The sequence below is a fragment of the Volvox carteri genome (assembly GCF_000143455.1).
Source record: "Volvox carteri f. nagariensis unplaced genomic scaffold VOLCAscaffold_31, whole genome shotgun sequence".
NCBI lineage: Eukaryota > Viridiplantae > Chlorophyta > Chlorophyceae > Chlamydomonadales > Volvocaceae > Volvox > Volvox carteri.
The window spans coordinates 162409-181040 of record NW_003307574.1 but is presented as its reverse complement, the minus strand read 5'-3'; the positions used below and the strand labels follow the sequence as shown (position 1 = coordinate 181040).

General features: G+C 55.2%; 3 protein-coding genes across 3 annotated transcripts in view; 1 reads left to right on the top strand and 2 right to left on the bottom strand.

The window, feature by feature from the left end:
• Positions 1-382: 382 nt before the first annotated feature.
• VOLCADRAFT_93329 (uncharacterized protein) lies at positions 383-9979 on the top strand (the record flags this gene model as incomplete). Its single annotated transcript, XM_002952645.1, has 12 exons — positions 383-410; positions 3286-3381; positions 3719-3912; positions 4509-4770; positions 5080-5147; positions 5542-5738; positions 6033-6162; positions 6395-6565; positions 6733-6820; positions 7033-7404; positions 7437-7477; positions 9944-9979. 12 exons carry the CDS (start codon positions 383-385, stop codon positions 9977-9979), a joined length of 1683 nt encoding a protein of 560 aa, XP_002952691.1.
• Positions 9980-11641: 1662 nt separating this feature from the next.
• On the bottom strand, positions 11642-18219 carry VOLCADRAFT_93328 (uncharacterized protein; the record flags this gene model as incomplete). The annotated part of the gene is made up of 11 exons (XM_002952577.1): positions 11642-12066; positions 12280-12367; positions 12558-12728; positions 13048-13183; positions 13628-13824; positions 14356-14423; positions 14828-15254; positions 15584-15595; positions 15839-15891; positions 16310-16405; positions 18213-18219. 11 exons carry the CDS (start codon positions 18217-18219, stop codon positions 11642-11644), a joined length of 1680 nt encoding a protein of 559 aa, XP_002952623.1.
• Positions 18213-18632, bottom strand: part of VOLCADRAFT_105603 (uncharacterized protein) — a gene marked incomplete at its 5' end in the record, with an annotated part of 3027 nt that continues 2607 nt past the window's right edge. The window contains one exon of the mRNA XM_002952576.1: positions 18213-18432. The remainder of the gene's footprint in view (positions 18433-18632) is intronic.

Genomic DNA, 18632 nt, shown 5'->3' with positions numbered 1-18632 from the left:
ATCACGGGCACACTTAAAACTTATAAGCGGCGGCCCTAAGCGGGGTGGGCACACCAGGGGGCGAGTAAGTGGAAACATACGGACTGCGTTTGACACAAGGATAAAAAAATTAAAGGCCATGCAACCGTGAATGTTGTTGATCCTTAACTTGCGTATTGAAGCGGTTTCTAACTTGATTCCCCGTGTGATATGGAGGACTCTTGCTCTGGAGGACTCCAGAGCGCTGCCTGAGTCTGCAACTTTAGACCAGCTGGTCTCCCTGCAGGGAGAACCCCGCCTCTGCTTAAGATCAGTAGAGGGAAGGTTTCTGGAGCGGGGAGGTACGCCGTGCATCGCCGGTACTAGGAACGCCGCTGCTGCATGCGCGCAAGCGGCAGGTCCAATGATTAGCTACGATTACTGCACGGAAGGTGCGCTGAAAATGCAACGTACAGGCATTACACTACCAACAGGTGACTGACAGTCGCGCTGTGGCCATCTGCCGTGGTCAGTCTTAGGTACTGTTTATGTGGTTTCTCCCTAAGATAGCGCTCAAGTGTTTTAATGTGCAAATTAGATCCATTCTGTCGTATGGAGTCCAGGTGTGGGGACCGCAGTTCGTTGTCCAGGTCGTTGAACGACCACACGACGCACAAGGGCGGCCCTGCTACTTCGAAAGGTCTCTAGGGAGAATCGCATAGTCGAGCTGCAACGCACGTTTCTGAAGCATCTCTCTGGGTTAGGGAGGATACCGGATGTGCTGTTTAGGGAGCTTGGTCAATGGCCCTTCCACCTTCACCGGGCCGCACTCAACTACCATTTTTGGAACAGGGATATCCTTGCAAAGGGGACTGTGTTTCTCACAATGTTTTGCGTGAGGAGATACTTCTTGCAATGCGTTCTGATTACACTGCCACCAACTGGGTTGTCATGATTCTAAGGGCCTCAGGTGCTTAAGGCACTCACTCTTTGAGGCACTTCCCAGAGCTGCACCCGGACCTGGATGAAGTCTGGGGAAGGTCATTTCGTCGAGCCCGACCAATGTTCGATCCGCCATGGAAACGTTGAACGAGCGATTTGATGATGACTGGACGAACCCACGTCTTATCAATACATCAGAATACATCCGGGGAGTCTTTGTCGGACAACCGTAACCAGGGATTAAGATTTGCCGGCATCCCCATTGGATGGGAACGCCGAAGCACACGATGTGCTACGTCCCTGCTTCGCGAAGTCATACTTGTCACTGCTGCGGTTTCGTTTAGGACGTGGCCTTTGGAGGTTAGCCGACCCGCCGGTCGGTCGCGCCAAGAGCGCTGATGTAGGGTCTGTGGCAACAATAACGCAGTAAAAGATGTGTTTCACGTGTTGCTAGAGTGTTTCGCGTGCAACCACCTACGGGAAGGGCTTCTCAAGCGTCTTGGAAGACCTTTAGCCGTGCGTTGTTCTCCTCCACCGCAAGTTACTTAATTCAGTAACAGATAGAAGGGCTTCTCAAGTCCTAGGTGTACGCCAGGCGGATGTCGTGCCCAACATGAGGTCTGTCATGGAGATAGATGATCAGCGCGGACTTGCGCAGATCGTACACAACATCTTCGTGAGGCGACGCGCGCTGATAGCCGAGTAGTGAGCCTACTCTGTTTACTGTTTCTCTCTCAGATGAGGTCCATGACCCCTTCTTTCTTTTTCCTCTTTTGTTTCGTCCTTCGTTTTGACGACGCTAGAACGTCTGGGCCTTACGAGCTCCCGCGAGCTTGTAACATAGCACATATCACATCTGTGAAAGACGCGTGTGATACCCGTGATATATTCAGCCTGTTAAGGTGATAACTCGTCTGTCAACTTGAGAACTGTCCATAAACGCTATGCTACACCTGCATTATCGAAGAGAGACTAAGTGAGTAGCCATTTGGGACTTGCAGACACAGAGCAGTTCAGTTGGCAGGTAGGGATAGAGCTTGAAGATCGGCACACAGGGGCAGACCGAAGACAAACATCCACAGCCATGCCATCCATTAGTCATCTAAGTAGCAAATTCATGGGATCCCAAAAGCAAGGCTCTTTCAGGGAAGAAGCTTGTGTGGCGTTACTGGCCGTGCCTGGCCTTGCTGAGGCCGAAATCGTTTCGAATCACTTGTAACAGCCATCGTTGCTGGCTAACGGACGGCCATGCGCTTGGCGCCTGGATAACCACTTAAAGCTCTATGAGTGAATTACGAAAATTTTAGTAGTCTAGTAGGGAATAAGATGCGAAACCAGCATAACTTTTGGACTGCCTACATAGGGGTAAGTTGTTCGCCGTAACCTCCCCCGGTGGCCCTTCACCCCGCGCACCAACGTTAGGGATATTCATGGTAAGCAACTCAAGCCATCATAGCTATGCAAGCGAATATCACGTTTTTATGTTCGTTATCAGTTGCCAGCGCTTGCATTCCTGCTACCTTTGGTATTGCAGTCAGTTTGCAGCCGGCTCCGAAGACATCTGTCAAGGTATCCAAGGCTAGCCGTTTAAGCCGTAGAGGTTATAATAATAAACTTAACAAAAAATATAATTAAAGTTGTAGTTAGATGCTTTGAAATTCCCATGGTATGCGGAGGTCCTCGGGGTTCGTGGAATATACGTTGAAATACTCGGATATGTTTCCCTACCCCTAGTTGCCAATCGTAGTACAGTAACAACCCGCCTGCTGTGATACTATGATACTGTAATACTTGGACTACGCGAAAGGCTGTGAAAACCTGCTGCTGCGCCAAATTGCAGCAACGTAGCCTTACTTAGGGTAGACAAAGCCTTGCGGTGTTGAAACGACACGAGCTTGCTTCTTGTCAAATCATGGCGTCCAACCGGACAGATATTGTAAAGGTGCCACTCCCCATTGGAATTAAGGCTGGCGTAATGGTTGGGCGCGGCGGCCACAACTGCCGATGGCTCCATTATAATTCTGGAGGAGCTCACATTACAGTCAATGATACGGCCATAAACATTCGGGCGAGAGATTGCCATGTCCGAGCTCGTGCCATCCAGCTTGTGCGCCGACAACTTGAGGCGATGACCCGGCTAGGTATGTTTTTGAAAAAACGTTTGATGATAGGCACCAGAGCTACCAGGACAGCCAGGTGCAATGCTGCACGACGATACATATTCTGTATGGGTTACCTCGCTTTGCTGTAACTGATACTTCCGTAATAAGGATGGAAACTAGTACATGCTGAGCTAGGGTTCTATTCTTACGTCTTTGCCTTACTTACGGTATCAGTGCCTACCTCCTGCCAAGGTGTTACCTGATTTGCCACCCCTGCTCGCAGCCATCCACGACTGCGATGTGGCAGCCAGGGTCGATTATGTTCTTCTTGAAGATGCCTTTGGCCTGGACCCGAGAGTTCGTTTCTGCCTCCGGAACGGTACGCCTGCGCGCGCGTTTTACACGTCAGCCCGTTTGTTTAAAACAGTGGCGCCCATGTTGTGTTGTCTACGCTGCCAGCCATCCGTGTTAATGCTCGAACCACATAGGCATCAAAATGTGTACCTCCCAATCGGATGTGGTTTTCCCCAAATTTTGCAATTTGTCTCTATGTGAGTGGCGCTCCGAAGTTGTCTCGAGCGCAGCATGAAGCTCACGTGTGTCTCATACGCAGCGCCCCGCCTTTACTCAACCTGTTGAGCAACGGCGCTATCTTACCCTTCCTCCCGTCCACTGTCCATACTTGTACCGCCGTACCGTCTCGCCCGCAATGCCAGATGAAGTGGCCGCGATCACGGGCCGCAAGGAACGGCTTTTTGAACTGGTTCCGGAGCCCCAAAGCACCGGCAGTGAACTACCAAACGACCAAGAGCCAGACAACCTACGCCAAGTCAGTGATGGCAGCCGCCGCGCTTCCAGCTTTAACAGCCAAGGCAAGGCTGCAACCTCCGGCGGGTCACTAACACAACAGGTGGGTTATGACCAGGCCCTATCACCGGTTGTGCAGCAAAATATGTCAGCGTGGCATTTCTAGCTGGAATGTGTTTAGGCAATACAGGCACCCTCGCATCGCGAGGTGGCAGGTACAGTGGTGCCGAGTTGCGGCTTTACGAACGTAGGTTGTCGTATCAGAGTAGCACCACATTTGACATCGCCGGAATCGCGGAAGCAGGCAGGCAGACAGGCAGCTCCCAAAAAGAAAGCATTCTGTTGTTGCTGAGGACACGCTGGACGCCTCGCGTGTGCGGCCACCACAGCGCCACCCAGGCCCACAGGCGCCAGGGCCGCTTCCAGTGCTTTTGCTATTGCTGCGGCGGGTAGCGGCGGTGTGAGTAGTTGTGCTTTATTGCTAATCGCTATAGTCGTGGTGATGATGGTGGTAATGATGGTGGTGATGATGGTGGTATTGATGGTGGTAATGATGATGGTAATGATGGTGGTGATGATGGTGGTGATGATGGTGGTAATGATGGTGGTAATGATGGTGGTAATGATGATGGTAATGATGGTGGTGATGATGGTGGTAATGATGGTGGTGATTGCTGCTTACTCCTTGAACCCCCGCAGGACTTTGACGGGGAGCGGGACCGGGACCAGCTGCCAGGGTGGGGTCGGGTGTCGATGGTTGGGGACGGCGATGGCACGACACGGTTCCATGCTGCAACATCCATCGCTGTCGCGGTGGCCATGGCCGTGCTGGGATATTGCCCCAAGCGGCGTGGCAACCCGCCGCTGCTGGCGCCCGTGGGCCTGGCGCTGGCGGCGGCAGCTCACAAGGCGGCGTGCCTTGAGCCCGCGTTTGACGTCCTCAAGCTCCGGTTTAAGCTTGGTGAGCAATCTGGGGGAGGCAGTGCAGTGTCGGGGGTTTAGGTTTGATTCCCTCCCTTGACTCGCTAGCATGAGCCAAGAGACCCAAGTTTGTTATGGTTTTGAGGACCCTGAAGAGCCGTATTAACTGCAAATTGATGAAGTGAGGCTACGATTTCAGGATCGCAATTCGGTGAACTTTTTGACATCTGCGATTTCTCAGTTGAAGGTGTTTGTAGAATGATACTCGGTGTTATCTCCGGTCACTGCTGTTGTTGTTGTTTAATCCTCAACCTCACCAATTTATATTGTCACGGTCACACACACACAGGCAAGAGCCTCTTCCGCAATCTTGGCCAGCGAGCAGATAGGACAGCTCTCAGCGTCGCCGACCTCGAGGTAGGTCGTACGGTCGTACAGCAGCGTTGACCGGCGGGTACGGCAGAGGTATGGACGACTGGCCATATGACGAATGGCTGATCAGCTTAAAGGTCCTGGAAGCACCTTGATTAACTTTGCGACGGCGGGCAGGGAATGCATGGCAGCAGGGATGTAAAGGGGTTATATCTGGGGTGGCAAGCAACTAAAACCTTTCGCGGCGGGACATACACGGGTTCGGTTGGCTTCCTTTCGTTTGATAGCAGCCATTCAGCGTTTTGCTCTTCATGTTTGGTGTCTCCGCGGCCAGGGGTCTATGTGTCGTTAGCGAAATCACTTATGTGATTCCCCTCTCGCGATGTTCAACCTGTTGTTGTTGTTGTTGCTGCTGCTGCGTTGTCGACTGTACATGCAGGGTGCGGGTTCTGGTCGCGGCGCGTACCAGTCCGTGTTCAGCAACTACGTTCCCGCCTCCACCGTCCCGCGGGTCACTTCCTGGCTCACGGACGTGTTGGGCTTCTCCCTGACCGACACCAAGACCACCGCCACCCTGCACGTCATCAACCAGGAGCTCAACGTGCACTACTCCATTGCACTCACGATGGAGGGAGGGTGAGCAGCGCTGTGGGGGCCGTAAGGGGAAGGGGGGGCACAGGGCGAACCTAACAGCAGCGGGGGGGTGGGGGTCCAGGCTGGTCGAGGGATGTAGGGCCGTTAGGGACTGCGAGCTAGTGCGGCACGTCGCGTGTTGGGCCCAGGAGGTGTATTGAGGATCTGCCGAGCTCTACGACAAGTTCACGAGCAGGGAAACCTAGAGGGACATGCTTTCCTCTGTACGGATCCCCCAATCCCGACACGTGTCCCGCGGTGCAAACACACATACACACACGCGCGCGCACACCACAGGGACGACTCCACCGCCTCCCTGCGTAAGCTCAAGGTCGGCGGCTCCAAGAACCCCTCTGTGACGCTCATGTCCGGGCCGCAACAGCTCGACCTGAGACTCAAGCTGATCACGCAGTTCAGGGAGCATCCGGTAAGCAGGGAAACAAACCGTACGGCATATGTACGGCATACAGGGTGTATGAGTCCTTAGAAAGCGCAGCAGCATGCTGTTTGCCACGCCATGTTGAATGGCTGATCAGCCGGAGAGTGCCGTACATGATGGCCGTACGTGGAAGAGGGGCATTCGGGAGGGGGATTCCGGACACTGTAGTTCTGCTACCCAGGCTTATTGAGTTGCATGCTGCGCCGCTGCTGCTTCAAAGGGACTCATGTACGACGTGGACGCGCACTCGACGGCTCGTCGCGTGGCGGCTGCCGTACGTACGGAGGGCTTCGACGGCTTCATTCGAAGCAAGCGGGGCCTGCCCCGAAACCGGCACCTGGAGTACGGCCGGCGCAAAACCAAGTTCGTGTACGAGGGGTTCATGCCACCAGTAAGTGGATCCTGTCTCTCTGATGTTTGTATGTATGTATGTCTGTTGGGCGGACGGGTGGGTGGGGAGTACGGGTTGGTGTTGAGGGCTCGCTGACAGAGCGGTGCGACCCTCCCCTGTTGCGCCCAGCCCCGACAGCCCTCCCTCCCTCCCCTCCTTCCTCCCAGTCCGAGGGCGAGGGCGGCTGCGGCCAGCGGCTCCGAGTCAGCGTGACACAGGTGCAGGACGACAAGGGGACGCACTACGAGATTTCAGGTGGGGGAAGGGGAGGGTAGGGGAAGGGGAAGGGGGAGAGAGAGGGGTATTAATTGCATACGAACTTGAGCCGCTATCTTGGCCTTAGGGCTATTCAGTGTTCCATCCATCCTCCCGGCTTCCAGGGGCTGCTCACCCGGCTTAGCCCCCACCCGGCCCCACACGGGCCACCTTCACAGACCGCACCGCACTGCCCACCCGCCGGTCTTCAGGCTGCCTTCCCGACGTGGACGCCAAACTACGTCGACTGCTGGCACAGCACCGACCACCACCACCATCACCACCGCCGCCAGCGGCATCAGTTGACGACTCGGGCTGCTTCGTGCCGGAGTGGCGCCGGCGCGGCAGCAGCGGCGGAAGCAGTGTCGGTCCCGGATTGAGCCCCGTTCCTGTACCGGTAGGCCTTAGCTTCAGCCGCAGCAGCAGCGGCAGTAACAGCGGCGGCGGCGGCAGGCTGTACGACAGCGTCAGCAGCAGCCCAACGTGGACGCACGCTACCCTGCCCGATCCGGATTCCCAATGGGCAGTTGGCGCCTTGAGCGTATTATCTAGCTTCGTCACGGAGCTGAACAGCTGCGTCGGCAGTGCGTTGCTGTCGCGGCAACCCTCCCTAGAGCCCCTGTCCGCGGCCTGGGGGCCGTAACGGCGGACCTGAAGGTGTGTGTGGCAATATGTGTGGTGGTGTGTGTGGCAATATGTGTGGCAATGTGTGTGGCAACATGTGTGGTGGTGTGTGTGATGGTGTGGCAATGTTAGTCATCCCCCGGACCGATCTCAATTGGCACCCCCGGGATGTTATCGCCCGCATGCCGCATGCCCCGCCATATGCCGCGGCGTTTCTCTTCCGGCTTTCGGATCCGTGGGACTGATGAGACTCGTTTTCCTTTCCTTTCCGGTTTCCTGAGGCGCTGGGCGATGGGACTAACGCCAACGTCAACGCCAATTTTCGCATCATGAAGGCTTCGTAGCATCATCATCATCATCATCATCATCATCATCTCAAATTATGTCCTTCAGCTTCTCTTCTGAGACTCACATTACGTTGCCCAACAACACGGGTTAGTCCGTACTTGCGATGCGATTGGATGATGTACAGGTCGGTAGCGGTTCTGTTCGCTCTCGCGCCATTCTCTCTGTGCACTTTGATTAGACTGATAGCATGTATCACAGTGCGGTGTCCCTCTCTCACAGAGTGAGCGAGTTTGACAGCGCTTCGATTTGACAGGCACAATATTTTCTAGGGCGATGCAGTACGGCATAAAGACTAGGTAGGTGGCGCATCGCAAGCCGACAACTAGTGCGTGACGAATGTAAGGAGCCATGTATCGGTATGTATGAATGTATGTTTGTACGTATGTATGTACGTATGTATGTATGTACGCTTGGGTGAGGCACCCTGCTCATTACTAGGGGATTTTGCCCTTGCGAAGGAAGTTGGAATGAGTGTTAGCTGGAGCAAGTGCGTGTGTGTGCTGATAGACCCTTAGCTATTCTTGCGTGCGGCCTAACTTACCCGCCGCACGCCATTACTTTCCGCCGTGACCATTACTTTCCGCCGTGCGGTGGGTACTTTTGTTTTGCTGCATACATACATGCATGCATACCTAGCGATGCGGCAATGGGTACATAGCTTAAGTCGGGATGCATCCGACCCGCCGGCTGTCTATCAGGTTCTAGGGAAGACTTGAAGTGATCGAATCTTTTGTGCATAGCCGACGACGAAGAGAAGAGAGAGCGAGTGTGTGTGTGTGTGCGTATGTATGTGTGTCTATGTGCGATGGAGGGTTTCCTCAGGGCAACCCGCCGACTGTTTAGGGTCAAGTGGCCTCGCCCGGCCAGTTTGTGGGGCCAAGTTTTCATGGCCTGTTTTGTGTGCACATGCCTCGCTGTCCGCTTGGCATTTCTCACGTTCTTCTGCCATCCTGTGAGCAGCTAGCGATGTGCCGCAGCTGCGCGCCGCTAGCAGCCGGGTTTCTGTCGTAATCAAATTAGGAATACGGCAGACTGATTGGCGGGCCGTGCGTCTATGCCTAAGGCTTTCTCCCCTTTTAAGTGGATGGCAGCATCATAATACTGTAGAAAGCAGGTTTTCGCTCTAGCAGTATGTTGCATGTAAAAAAGGCATATTGCAGTAAAGGCATGTTGCATGTAGGAGTCTATAGGAGGAAATCTAAAAAATTTATCGTTTGGAAGACGGCGACGGCTTTGTTTTTATGGGTCGCCATCGTCGTTGCAGCTATATAGTTGTGGGCTTTGTGGTGATTGAATTTACCGATGGCACGAAGAACGCGCAAGAATTGATGCGCAAAGGGTTGGTCGCATTATTGCAGTTAGTATACTGCGTTGATGAGGACAACTGCGTTTATCATCGACAGGGAGGGAGGTGATTGAACTGCATGAAGGAGGAATACGAATACATGAAGAGCGCGGCGAGGCTGACGCGGCGGTCGCTCGTGCATCTGCGCGTTTTAAGCATCATGGCGCACATCTACCATCTAAGGTACATCGCGTTACGGCGATTTATAAGGTTTAATCCCCACTATGGTAAATATACCTCGTTCCACGTGTAACGATATCCGCAGGCAGTAATGTTCATCGCAGCTTTAACGGCTCAGATTGCTTCGTTGCTCTTTCAAAAAATCAAAGCGGACAACAGCTCACAGTGCAACCAGGGCCCCGTGACTTATACTGAGGATTTCTGAAAGTTATAATTACAGTCTCCGCCAGCTAAACCTAAAACATCATTACAGTCGTATGAACGGCAGACGCAACACGGTGACAGCCTGTGCTGAACCGTCGTAATTGTTTTTTAAATAAGAGAGCCTGCCTAAACGCCTACCTGCACCAAAACACGTACATACGTATGTAGTATAACATTAGATGAGGGTACGATGTTCTTAGGGACTCTGCCAGTTAAACGCGCGCGATGGGTGAAAATACCATCCATAGCCAACAGCAGCAGCTAACAGCAGAATTCCGACGAACCCGCGCACCTCCACGTCTACATCCACAGCTACAACCACAATCCGGCACCTAAAGAATATGACCTCCCTTCCCCCTTCTCAACATTTCCCTCCTCACACTCACTCGCTCACTCGCTCGCTCGCGCACTCGCACGCTCAGCATCCCGCCATCCATAAGCTAACATATTCGAATTAGGTGCATCATCGCCTTCCTCCACACGTGCCGTGCCATGCGCTTGTCGGCACAATCGCTCCTCATCATCATCGTCACACGCGTGTCCCATGCGGACAGACAGATTGAAAACGGACTGACGGACTGACGGACAGATGGACACACGGAGCCAACAAAAGCTTTCCCGGTTGCAGTTAGGGCGGTTGTCTGACTCGGCAAAAAATAGTGTGATGTGCGTGGCGGGTAAGGGTGCGTACATGCCGCGCATGCAGATTGGCGGCAGGTGCAACCCCGGCCGTCTTACTAAGACTAGTAGTCCGCGAGCATCGCCATGGTCGTCAGGGCCGACTTGCACGCTGTGCTTGCTGTGCTGCGATGTGATGTCATGTGCGTCCTCCTCCCCAGCGAACCTATATCGCCAAGCACACCGCTTATCCTAATCTAGCGAGCTATCCTATCCTACCAGATCCATTCCTCGGTTCAAAAAATCCAAACGGTCCAAAAACGTCCAACCGACAAACTGACTAACGAACTAACAAATCAACACCATGAGCGATATCAATTAAACTGCGACAACATGTTATGGGTTTGCAGAGGAGATCCTTTCGGACCCGTTGCGCAACTAGTTCTTTCATGTTGATGTGTATGGCACGCGTGCACGTGTTTCCTTGTCTCTTTCTTTCTCTCTCTCTCTCTCTTCCCCCTCCTGTCCCTCCCTCCCTCACCCTTTTTCTCACGTCATCATCACGCTTTGCCAAACGACGCACAGATGCAGCGCTCTCCAGTACATGGCATTGCCACAAATTTTTGTTCGGTCCACGGGACAAGCATGCAATATACGCCACGCATGGCTGTGCATGTACTTCATGTCTTTTACCTCCGTTGTCAATTATCGGATGTGTCAGGTCAACAGGCAAAAGCCCCTTCGGATATCCGTACTTGACCGTTGCTGCTGCTGCTGCAGCGGCAGCTCCCACCACAAGTACAAGTGTGGAGTACGATCCCCGTTACGACATTCCGGTCCTTTTGCACCTGCCGGGTATAGCGGTGCTAGCTATCTAATTTGGTGTGTGTAACCGCCCGTAGGTGGCGCACGAGGCTGGAGAGAAGCACGCAGCCATGCCTTATGCATGCGCGCGCACACACACACACACACACACACACACACACACACACACACACACACACACACACACACACACACACACACACACACACACACACACACACACACACACGCGCGCGTACACATATACACATACACATACACACACAGCCGCAAGCTGCATGCAAAGCTACCTATGTGGTCGAAGGTTATGCCCCCAGTAATGCTATATGGGCACCATAGCGCACATCCCAACCAGCACTCTGTACCCCCTACCCTCGCGCCCAAGCCATTTCCACCCTCCGGGGCCATGACCTCCACTGCCTTGCCCAACAGTGAAATGGGGCTTTAGACCAGGCAGGCAGCCCGCAGCCCACAGCGGCTGATCGGAGAACTTGGTGTGTGCCCCTTCGGATTTGCCACCCCGCCTTGATTGCCGCTATAAAACACCCAAGAGTCGAACACAACAAATATGCCTAATCGAGCATGGCAACAAAGGGCATGGAACACAAACTGGACTGTACGTCCTGTATGTACTTTCGGAAGTCGGTAGAAGTCGTTTTTTCTAACCAACTAACCAACTAACCAGCTCGCAGCTTACTCGCACCGGCTGCCGGCGCAAGGTAATGGTTGAGCTGCGTAGTGAATGTCGACAGGCTCATGAGCACGTCTGCCGCCCAGCCTACACCAGTATCGGTATGTATGTCTGTACGACTGTAGCCACCGGTCTCCGGTGTGTTTGTACGGCGGTACGCAGAGCCGCCGCCGCTGCTGGTGTGGCTGTGCAGGCCCTGGTGGCCAACCAACCTAGAGACGGAGGTGGAGCCGGGGCCTGGGCGTCCGTCGCCGCTGCTGCCGCCGCGCCGGCGCCACTCCGGCACGAAGCAGCCCGAGTCGTCAACTGATGTCGCTGGCGGCGGTGGTGATTGTGGTGGTGATGTCGCTGATGGCGGCCGCTGCTGTGTCAATAGCTGGTTAAGTTTCGCGTCCACATCGGGTAGTCGGCCTGGCAGCGTGGCAGGGAAGAGGATGGGTGAGGGAAAGGTGGGAAGGGGCCCGGCAGCCTAGTCTTGTTGCCAAAAATATAAATTTGAAGCGGACACGGCGGTTGGGCTGATAAGCATCACGCGCACAAAGCCAATGTGAAAACGCTGGCGCCCAACAAACGTCCCGCCCTCACTCTCCCCCTTCCCCTTCCCCTCCCCTCCCCTTCCCCCACCTGAAATTTCGTAGTGCATCCCCTTGTCGTCCTGCACCTGTGTCACGCTGACTCGGAGCCGCTGGCCGCAGCCGCCCTCGCCCTCGGACTGGGAGGCAGAAGGGGAGGGAGGGAGGGAGGGAGGGCTGTCGGGGCTGGGCGCAACAGAGGAGAGGGGAGGGACATCGCACCGCTCTGTCAGCGAGCCCTCAACACCAACCCGCATTCCCCACCCACCCGTCCGCCCGCCCGCGCGCCCGCCCGACAGACAGACAGACAGACAGACAGGATCCACTTACTGGTGGCATGAACCCCTCGTACACGAACTTGGTTTTGCGCCGGCCGTACTCCAGGTGCCGGTTTCGGGGCAGGCCCCGCTTGCTGCGAATGAAGCCGTCGAAGCCCTCCGTACGTACGGCAGCCGCCACGCGACGAGCCGTCGAGTGCGCGTCCACGTCATAGGATAGGCCCTGCCACACGGAATGTACCGACCGAAGAACAAACACACATACACACACACAGCGGCCTCACGGCGGACCTGAGCTCCCCATCCTGTGTGCGTAGCGCCCTCTCTTACCACCCTCCTTGATCCTCACCCCCACCCCCACCCCCACCCCCATCCCCATCCCCATCCCCATCCCCACCCCCATCCCCACCCCCATCCCCATCCCCATCCCCATCAACCTGTTGGACTCCGTTCATCCCGCTACCGAAATGCCCTTGATGCCAAACACGCCCCATCAAGCCCTCTGTTCCCCTCTCCCTCCCCCCGCGCCATGTCACGCCTACCTGCTGCTCACGCATTGCAGAACGCGCCACGAACTTCAGTCGGAGGTCCAATTGCTCGGGGCCCGCCAGCAGCGCCACGGAGTGGAACCGGGAGCCGCCGGCCTTCACCTTCCGGAGCGTGGCGGCTGTGTCCATCCTGCGCACGCACGCCATAGTACGGATTGTACAGAAAGCGTCCCGCTCTCCCTTGAGACTCATGCCCATGTGCATCTAAAGGTCTGTAAAATGGCCTAGCGCCCTAGTGGACCGTTTTCGACAAAGTTATGATTTCCGTAATTTACGTTGCACCTGGGTTGTTCACGCAGGAGCATCCGCTGCGACAACGACCGTCATAGTACCGCACCGTTTAGTGCGGTCATCAAGCGCTCACATACCGACATACGTACATGCATTTAAGGTGTAACACACGCACACACATACACACATATTCACACACACATACCCACACCGCACAGAATCCCTTCAGGTACATGTTCACCCCAACAGGATCCCTCGACCAGCCTGGACCTCCCCCCCGCTGCTGCTGTTAGGTTCGCCCTGTGCCCTCCCTTCCCCTTACGGCCCCCACAGCGTTGCTCACCCTCCCTCCATCGTGAGTGCAATGGAGTAGTGCACGTTGAGCTCCTGGTTGATGACGTGCAGGGTGGCGGTGGTCTTGGTGTCGGTCAGGGAGAAGCCCAACACGTCCGTGAGCCAGGAAGTGACCCGCGGGACGGTGGAGGCGGGAACGTAGTTGCTGAACACGGACTGGTACGCGCCGCGACCAGAACTCGCACCCTGCATGTACAGCCGACACGTCGATAACGAGGTAGGGCAAGGCCCACAGTGATGAAAAGTAATGGGAAGCCGCCCCTACCGCAACTAAAGGGTTTTACGTCATCTTTCCGTGCACCCCAGGTGCCCGGCAACAGGGCAACAGGAGTTCAAGAACTGGTCGATGAGCGTGAGCGTGAGCGAGCCCAAGCGTGACTGCATCCCTAGCAAGGCCGGACCGGGTATCGAAACCGGCACGCCGGACTCTTCTGGACCATCTGGGGATGGGGTTGAGGCTTCCTGCGCTGATGGACGGACCGCTGGAAAACTTCGGGCGAAAGGAAAGAACATGTGAACAACAATCGGCTTCCCCCACACACACCAGTAGAGTAGAGTGCACTCCCTATAGCGGCATGGCTAATGGAGGCTCAAGACCGAAGAGCGCAGACCAAACCGTGCGTGTCTCTCAGACGCGTCCAAAGCCCACACGCATCTAGCCATCACCCACACAAAAACGCCGTACGCCGTACCGCCGTACGACCTGCCTCCACCGACCTCAAGGTCCGAGATGGACAGGTCGCTCCGCCCCATTCTGAAGCCCACGTTTCGGAAGAGATGCTTGCCTGCGGCATGATGATGGTGTGTGGGGAGGGAGGGGAGGAAAGGAAAAACGGACCACGCCATGAAGCGCACACCTCTACTAAATGGTTCACACATAAACAAATTGATAACACGGACTTGTTCCTTGCGGCAGTGCAGGGCAGCCAGCCAGGAGGTGAAGGTGGTGAGACGGAACCAGGGCTGGCTGTGTAGTAGAGGAAACTAGCGGTGCATCGACCGGCATCGAATTTGGGGGCTGGCAGCCGCAGAACATCATTTACATGCAGCAGCGTCACAGAGTTGGAAGTCACCTACATATGCCGCTACGGCAGCACCGCCTTTCCACCTGCCTCTCGCCTTCCATCGCCTTTCCCGTCCCCAGGGCAGGGAAAGGGAGCCCCGCTCCACCCCATTGCTGAACGCTTACCAAGGTAAAAGCGCATTTTCAGAACACCGAAGCCCACCGCCAAGTGTGCCGCTGCAGCCAACGACCTGGCAACGGGTGTCAGCTGCTGCGGAGCACAGCCTGGAGGGTCGTTGTAGGAAACGTTACCCAGATCCGCGCAGCCGCAGCCGCAGCCGCAGCCACGACCGCCGCCGGTGCAGATGCTGCTGCGGCCTCCGCCACAGCCGCAGCCACCGGTGCGGCAGCGGGTGGTGCAGTTGGCGGCGGGGGTGTGGAAGTGGAAGCGCAGCGTGATGGTGGAGGCGACTGTGGCGGCGGTGGAGCTGCGGCTGCCGTCCTGCGACGAGCTCGCATTCCGCCCAGACGTGATGGAGGTGGCGTGGACGACGACAGCTCGTGTGTCCGGGTGCCGCTCAGGGGGGCCCTGCTCGCGCGCGGATGAGTGGTTCTGTTGGGGCCAGCCAAGGGGATGATGTGCGAAGGCCGGGAGAGGTAAGGCAGACAGATTCCGGTGTCTGATGTCTGGTCGGGGTTGCGAGGACTAATGTCGAAGACGTTACCCCTCTGGCCCTTCACGGCGTGCAACCGACCCCCGTGTGTAACCCTACCCTGGTAAAAGCCACTTTTACACACACACACTCTCTCTCTCTCTCACACACACACACACACACACACAGCGTTTTTCATTACCCCTCCCACTGCCACAGCTTCTACCCCCGGGGAGCCCTTCCGGTGAAATTAGCACTGCTACCGCCACCTCTGCTTGAGCCCCCGCACCTTGGTGGTAGCCTGCGGCGTGGGCAGCCATGACTGGACCGACGTTTTGCCCACCACGCCGGCAGCAGCGTCCCCTCCATGACCTCCTTCTTCACATTGCTGCTCGAGCTTGTTGGTCAACACCCAGCACGCCACCTCTGCGAGCACGTCGCCGTCGCTACCGCCGTCGCCGCCTGCAGTGCTCCTGCCACTGCTACTGCCGCTGCTGCTGCAGATTACTTCGCTGCTGCCGCAACTGCTGGAGCTCGACGGCACGGGGACCAGCTCGAAGAGCTTGCCTTTTTTCTGCACAGCTGCCGCGGCCTCATCTGCCGGAGGGCGCAACACCGACACGGCAGGGGCAGGGGCATTCCTTTCGCAGCACCAACAGGGGGACAGAGCAGCAGTGAAATCCTGATCCGTCACAGGATACCCTAGACAATTGTTTCGCTTCGCATTTTAAAGGATTTGAGAGGTTTGAAGGAGTTTTTTGGGGCATACGGAATGCTGGGGAGTGGACGAGTACGAAATTCTGTACTGTTCAGCCTCAAAGCCAATTCAATGCACAGGCCGAGATTAGCAGCAGCAGCAGCAGCAGCAGCAGTAGTACCGCCCATCCCCTTACAGGCTCTGGTTTTACACCAGCCCGATCACTACAACCGCCCGTTTACGATACTTCATTATGTCGGTGTGATCTACTTAGGTATGCGCGGGGTGTTTTTGCAGCCTCAATGAGCTTGTGCTTACCGGTTCGCAAGGCGAAACGGACCCGTGGGTCGCTTCCGAAGGCGCTTTGCAGAAGCACGTGATCGAAGCATGAAGGCAGCAGGGTTTCGTGGGTATCTGCGGGTGCAAGTGTAGGACGACGGGGGCGGTATTGCCGGGGAACGTACTTTGCATCATCAGGGGGATTGGGACCAGAGACCGGGGCGCACGAGATGGAAACCAACCTGGACTACATTTAGCGCCCGAAATTAAATGTTGTGAGCATTACTGGATGCCCGCGGGAATGATAGATTCCCGGTTCCAACCATAATGCACCATGACGTAAACCGCAGAGGCGTAAGCGCGAAATGCGATGATGATGGACGTGGAAATGCAGACAACTTAGTGGGATGGCGCGTTCGCTCCCTGCTGTAGTATTTGCATGCCACGAGTTCGGCTGAAGGAAAAGGGATATCCGGTTTGCAAGTAGTGTGACCAATAGGCGATGAGAGGAATTTACCGACGTAAAGTGATAAATAATTTATAAAGGATATTTGCAAAAGCATACATAATTATATTTAAGGCACACCTATCCAGGTGCCGCCCGGTGCCAATATAACCAGCAACGGGGATAAAGAGTGAGAAGCATCGGGGCTGTAGCTGCTGCACACATACACTACGTCAATAGCTCATAGGTTAAGTAACTGCAGATGTGGGTCTGGCGTATTCGAAAACAATTATTCGCTTTATGAGACGCATGGTTGACCACGATGTGGCTAACTTGGCAATCGTCGTTACAGCAAACACGCACGATCGATGTCCACCTTTGCAATACAAAGGCGCAGGACCCAGACTTTCTACTGTTATCGTCGGTTACATGTAACCTACCAAACATGATCATGGCCTCCAGTTGCCGGCGAACCAGTTGGACGCCTCGGTTGCGTGCATGCGCGTTTTTTGCACGGATAATGATTTCAGCATCGTTGACATTTACATGTGCACCACCAGAGTGTATATGGAGCCATCGTGTATTGATACCTCCTCGACCTACGAGCTGCCCGGCCCAGATGCCTGGAGGTATTGGAACCCTTACAACGTCGGTCCTAGTTTCTTTCATCTGTTGACCATATAAGAATGTTACAGCTGGTTGAGCTTAACCCATGTCTCAAAAGTCATTACGTCGCGCAACCACATGACAAGACGCAGAAGGTCAAGGAAAGCAGCCTCTCCAGAGTAAAGCCAAGGCTATTACGAAAATTACCTAATGAAATAACTAGCCTAATATGCAAAATGTGCAAAACAGTCAAAGACAGTCAACATTTGTTGATATTGTACCACCATTGCCACCGTACTGACTGCGGATCCAGCAACTTCCTGCGGTGTCCGTCCTTCCGGCATCTAGTTAGCTGAACCCTAAGGTCCAGCATGTCTGACTTGTCCAAGTAGAAGTTGCTAATCTGCCGCCGAGATTAACTGGGACACAGTGTCCACAGCCAAGAAAAAATTATCGGTACCATGCGCCATGGCAAGCTAAGCGTGGATTTGTCACTTTAGACCGACAAGAACTACACGCGAACCCTGAGCAAAATTGAGCTTATTTTGTGCCATATTTGTTTGTTTTGCAACAAAAGATTACGATCCTTCTTTCGTACAGCTTCCACGCACAGCAGTACGCTGTAAAGCCCAGCTGCTGCACACTGCTTAAACGTCATCGCGTGATCCGTACTCCCTACTAACTTATTGTGGGGAAGGCCATTGCGTCTGCGACCACACTCCCGCGGTACCCAAACCCTTCAAAGACAACTCCGATCAGCCATTTGGCTGTTAGTGGGAGGGCGGGTGGGCCGCTCGCACGGCAATCGAGTAGAGAGTACGAAATAACCTAATGCAGTCATCGTCAACAGAAAACGTAAGCCTCCAGCCTCACGCCGACTCTCTTACCTACCATTCATATTTTCTACCTCGTTCACAAGACTCCGCCGCGTTGCCTCTAGTTCGGCTCGTGCCACAGGTAACTTCGCTCGTCGCTACTTTGCCATTCACCTTCGCCTCCACCCAGCCTCTGCTTCTCCACAGAAGCGGCGACCTCCTTCGCCGTTGTTACGCCTCGTCTATGCGACTCCTCATCATCCGGCTGGGTCTTCTGCCTACCCGGTGCGCGCCCCCTCCCTCTGCGCATCCGTTTCTCCGGCCCTCTCTTACGGTTGCCTACCTTACTGCAGGACTCGCCCCTTGCCTGTCCTGTGCCGGGTAGGCTTTCCTTGCCTCCCCCGGCCCTACTTGGGGCGCCCCTCTCTGGCTCGTCAACTACCTTACTTCCGTCCGTCCCTGCCCCTCGGGGGCCCAACCCCTCCGCCCTTTCTGT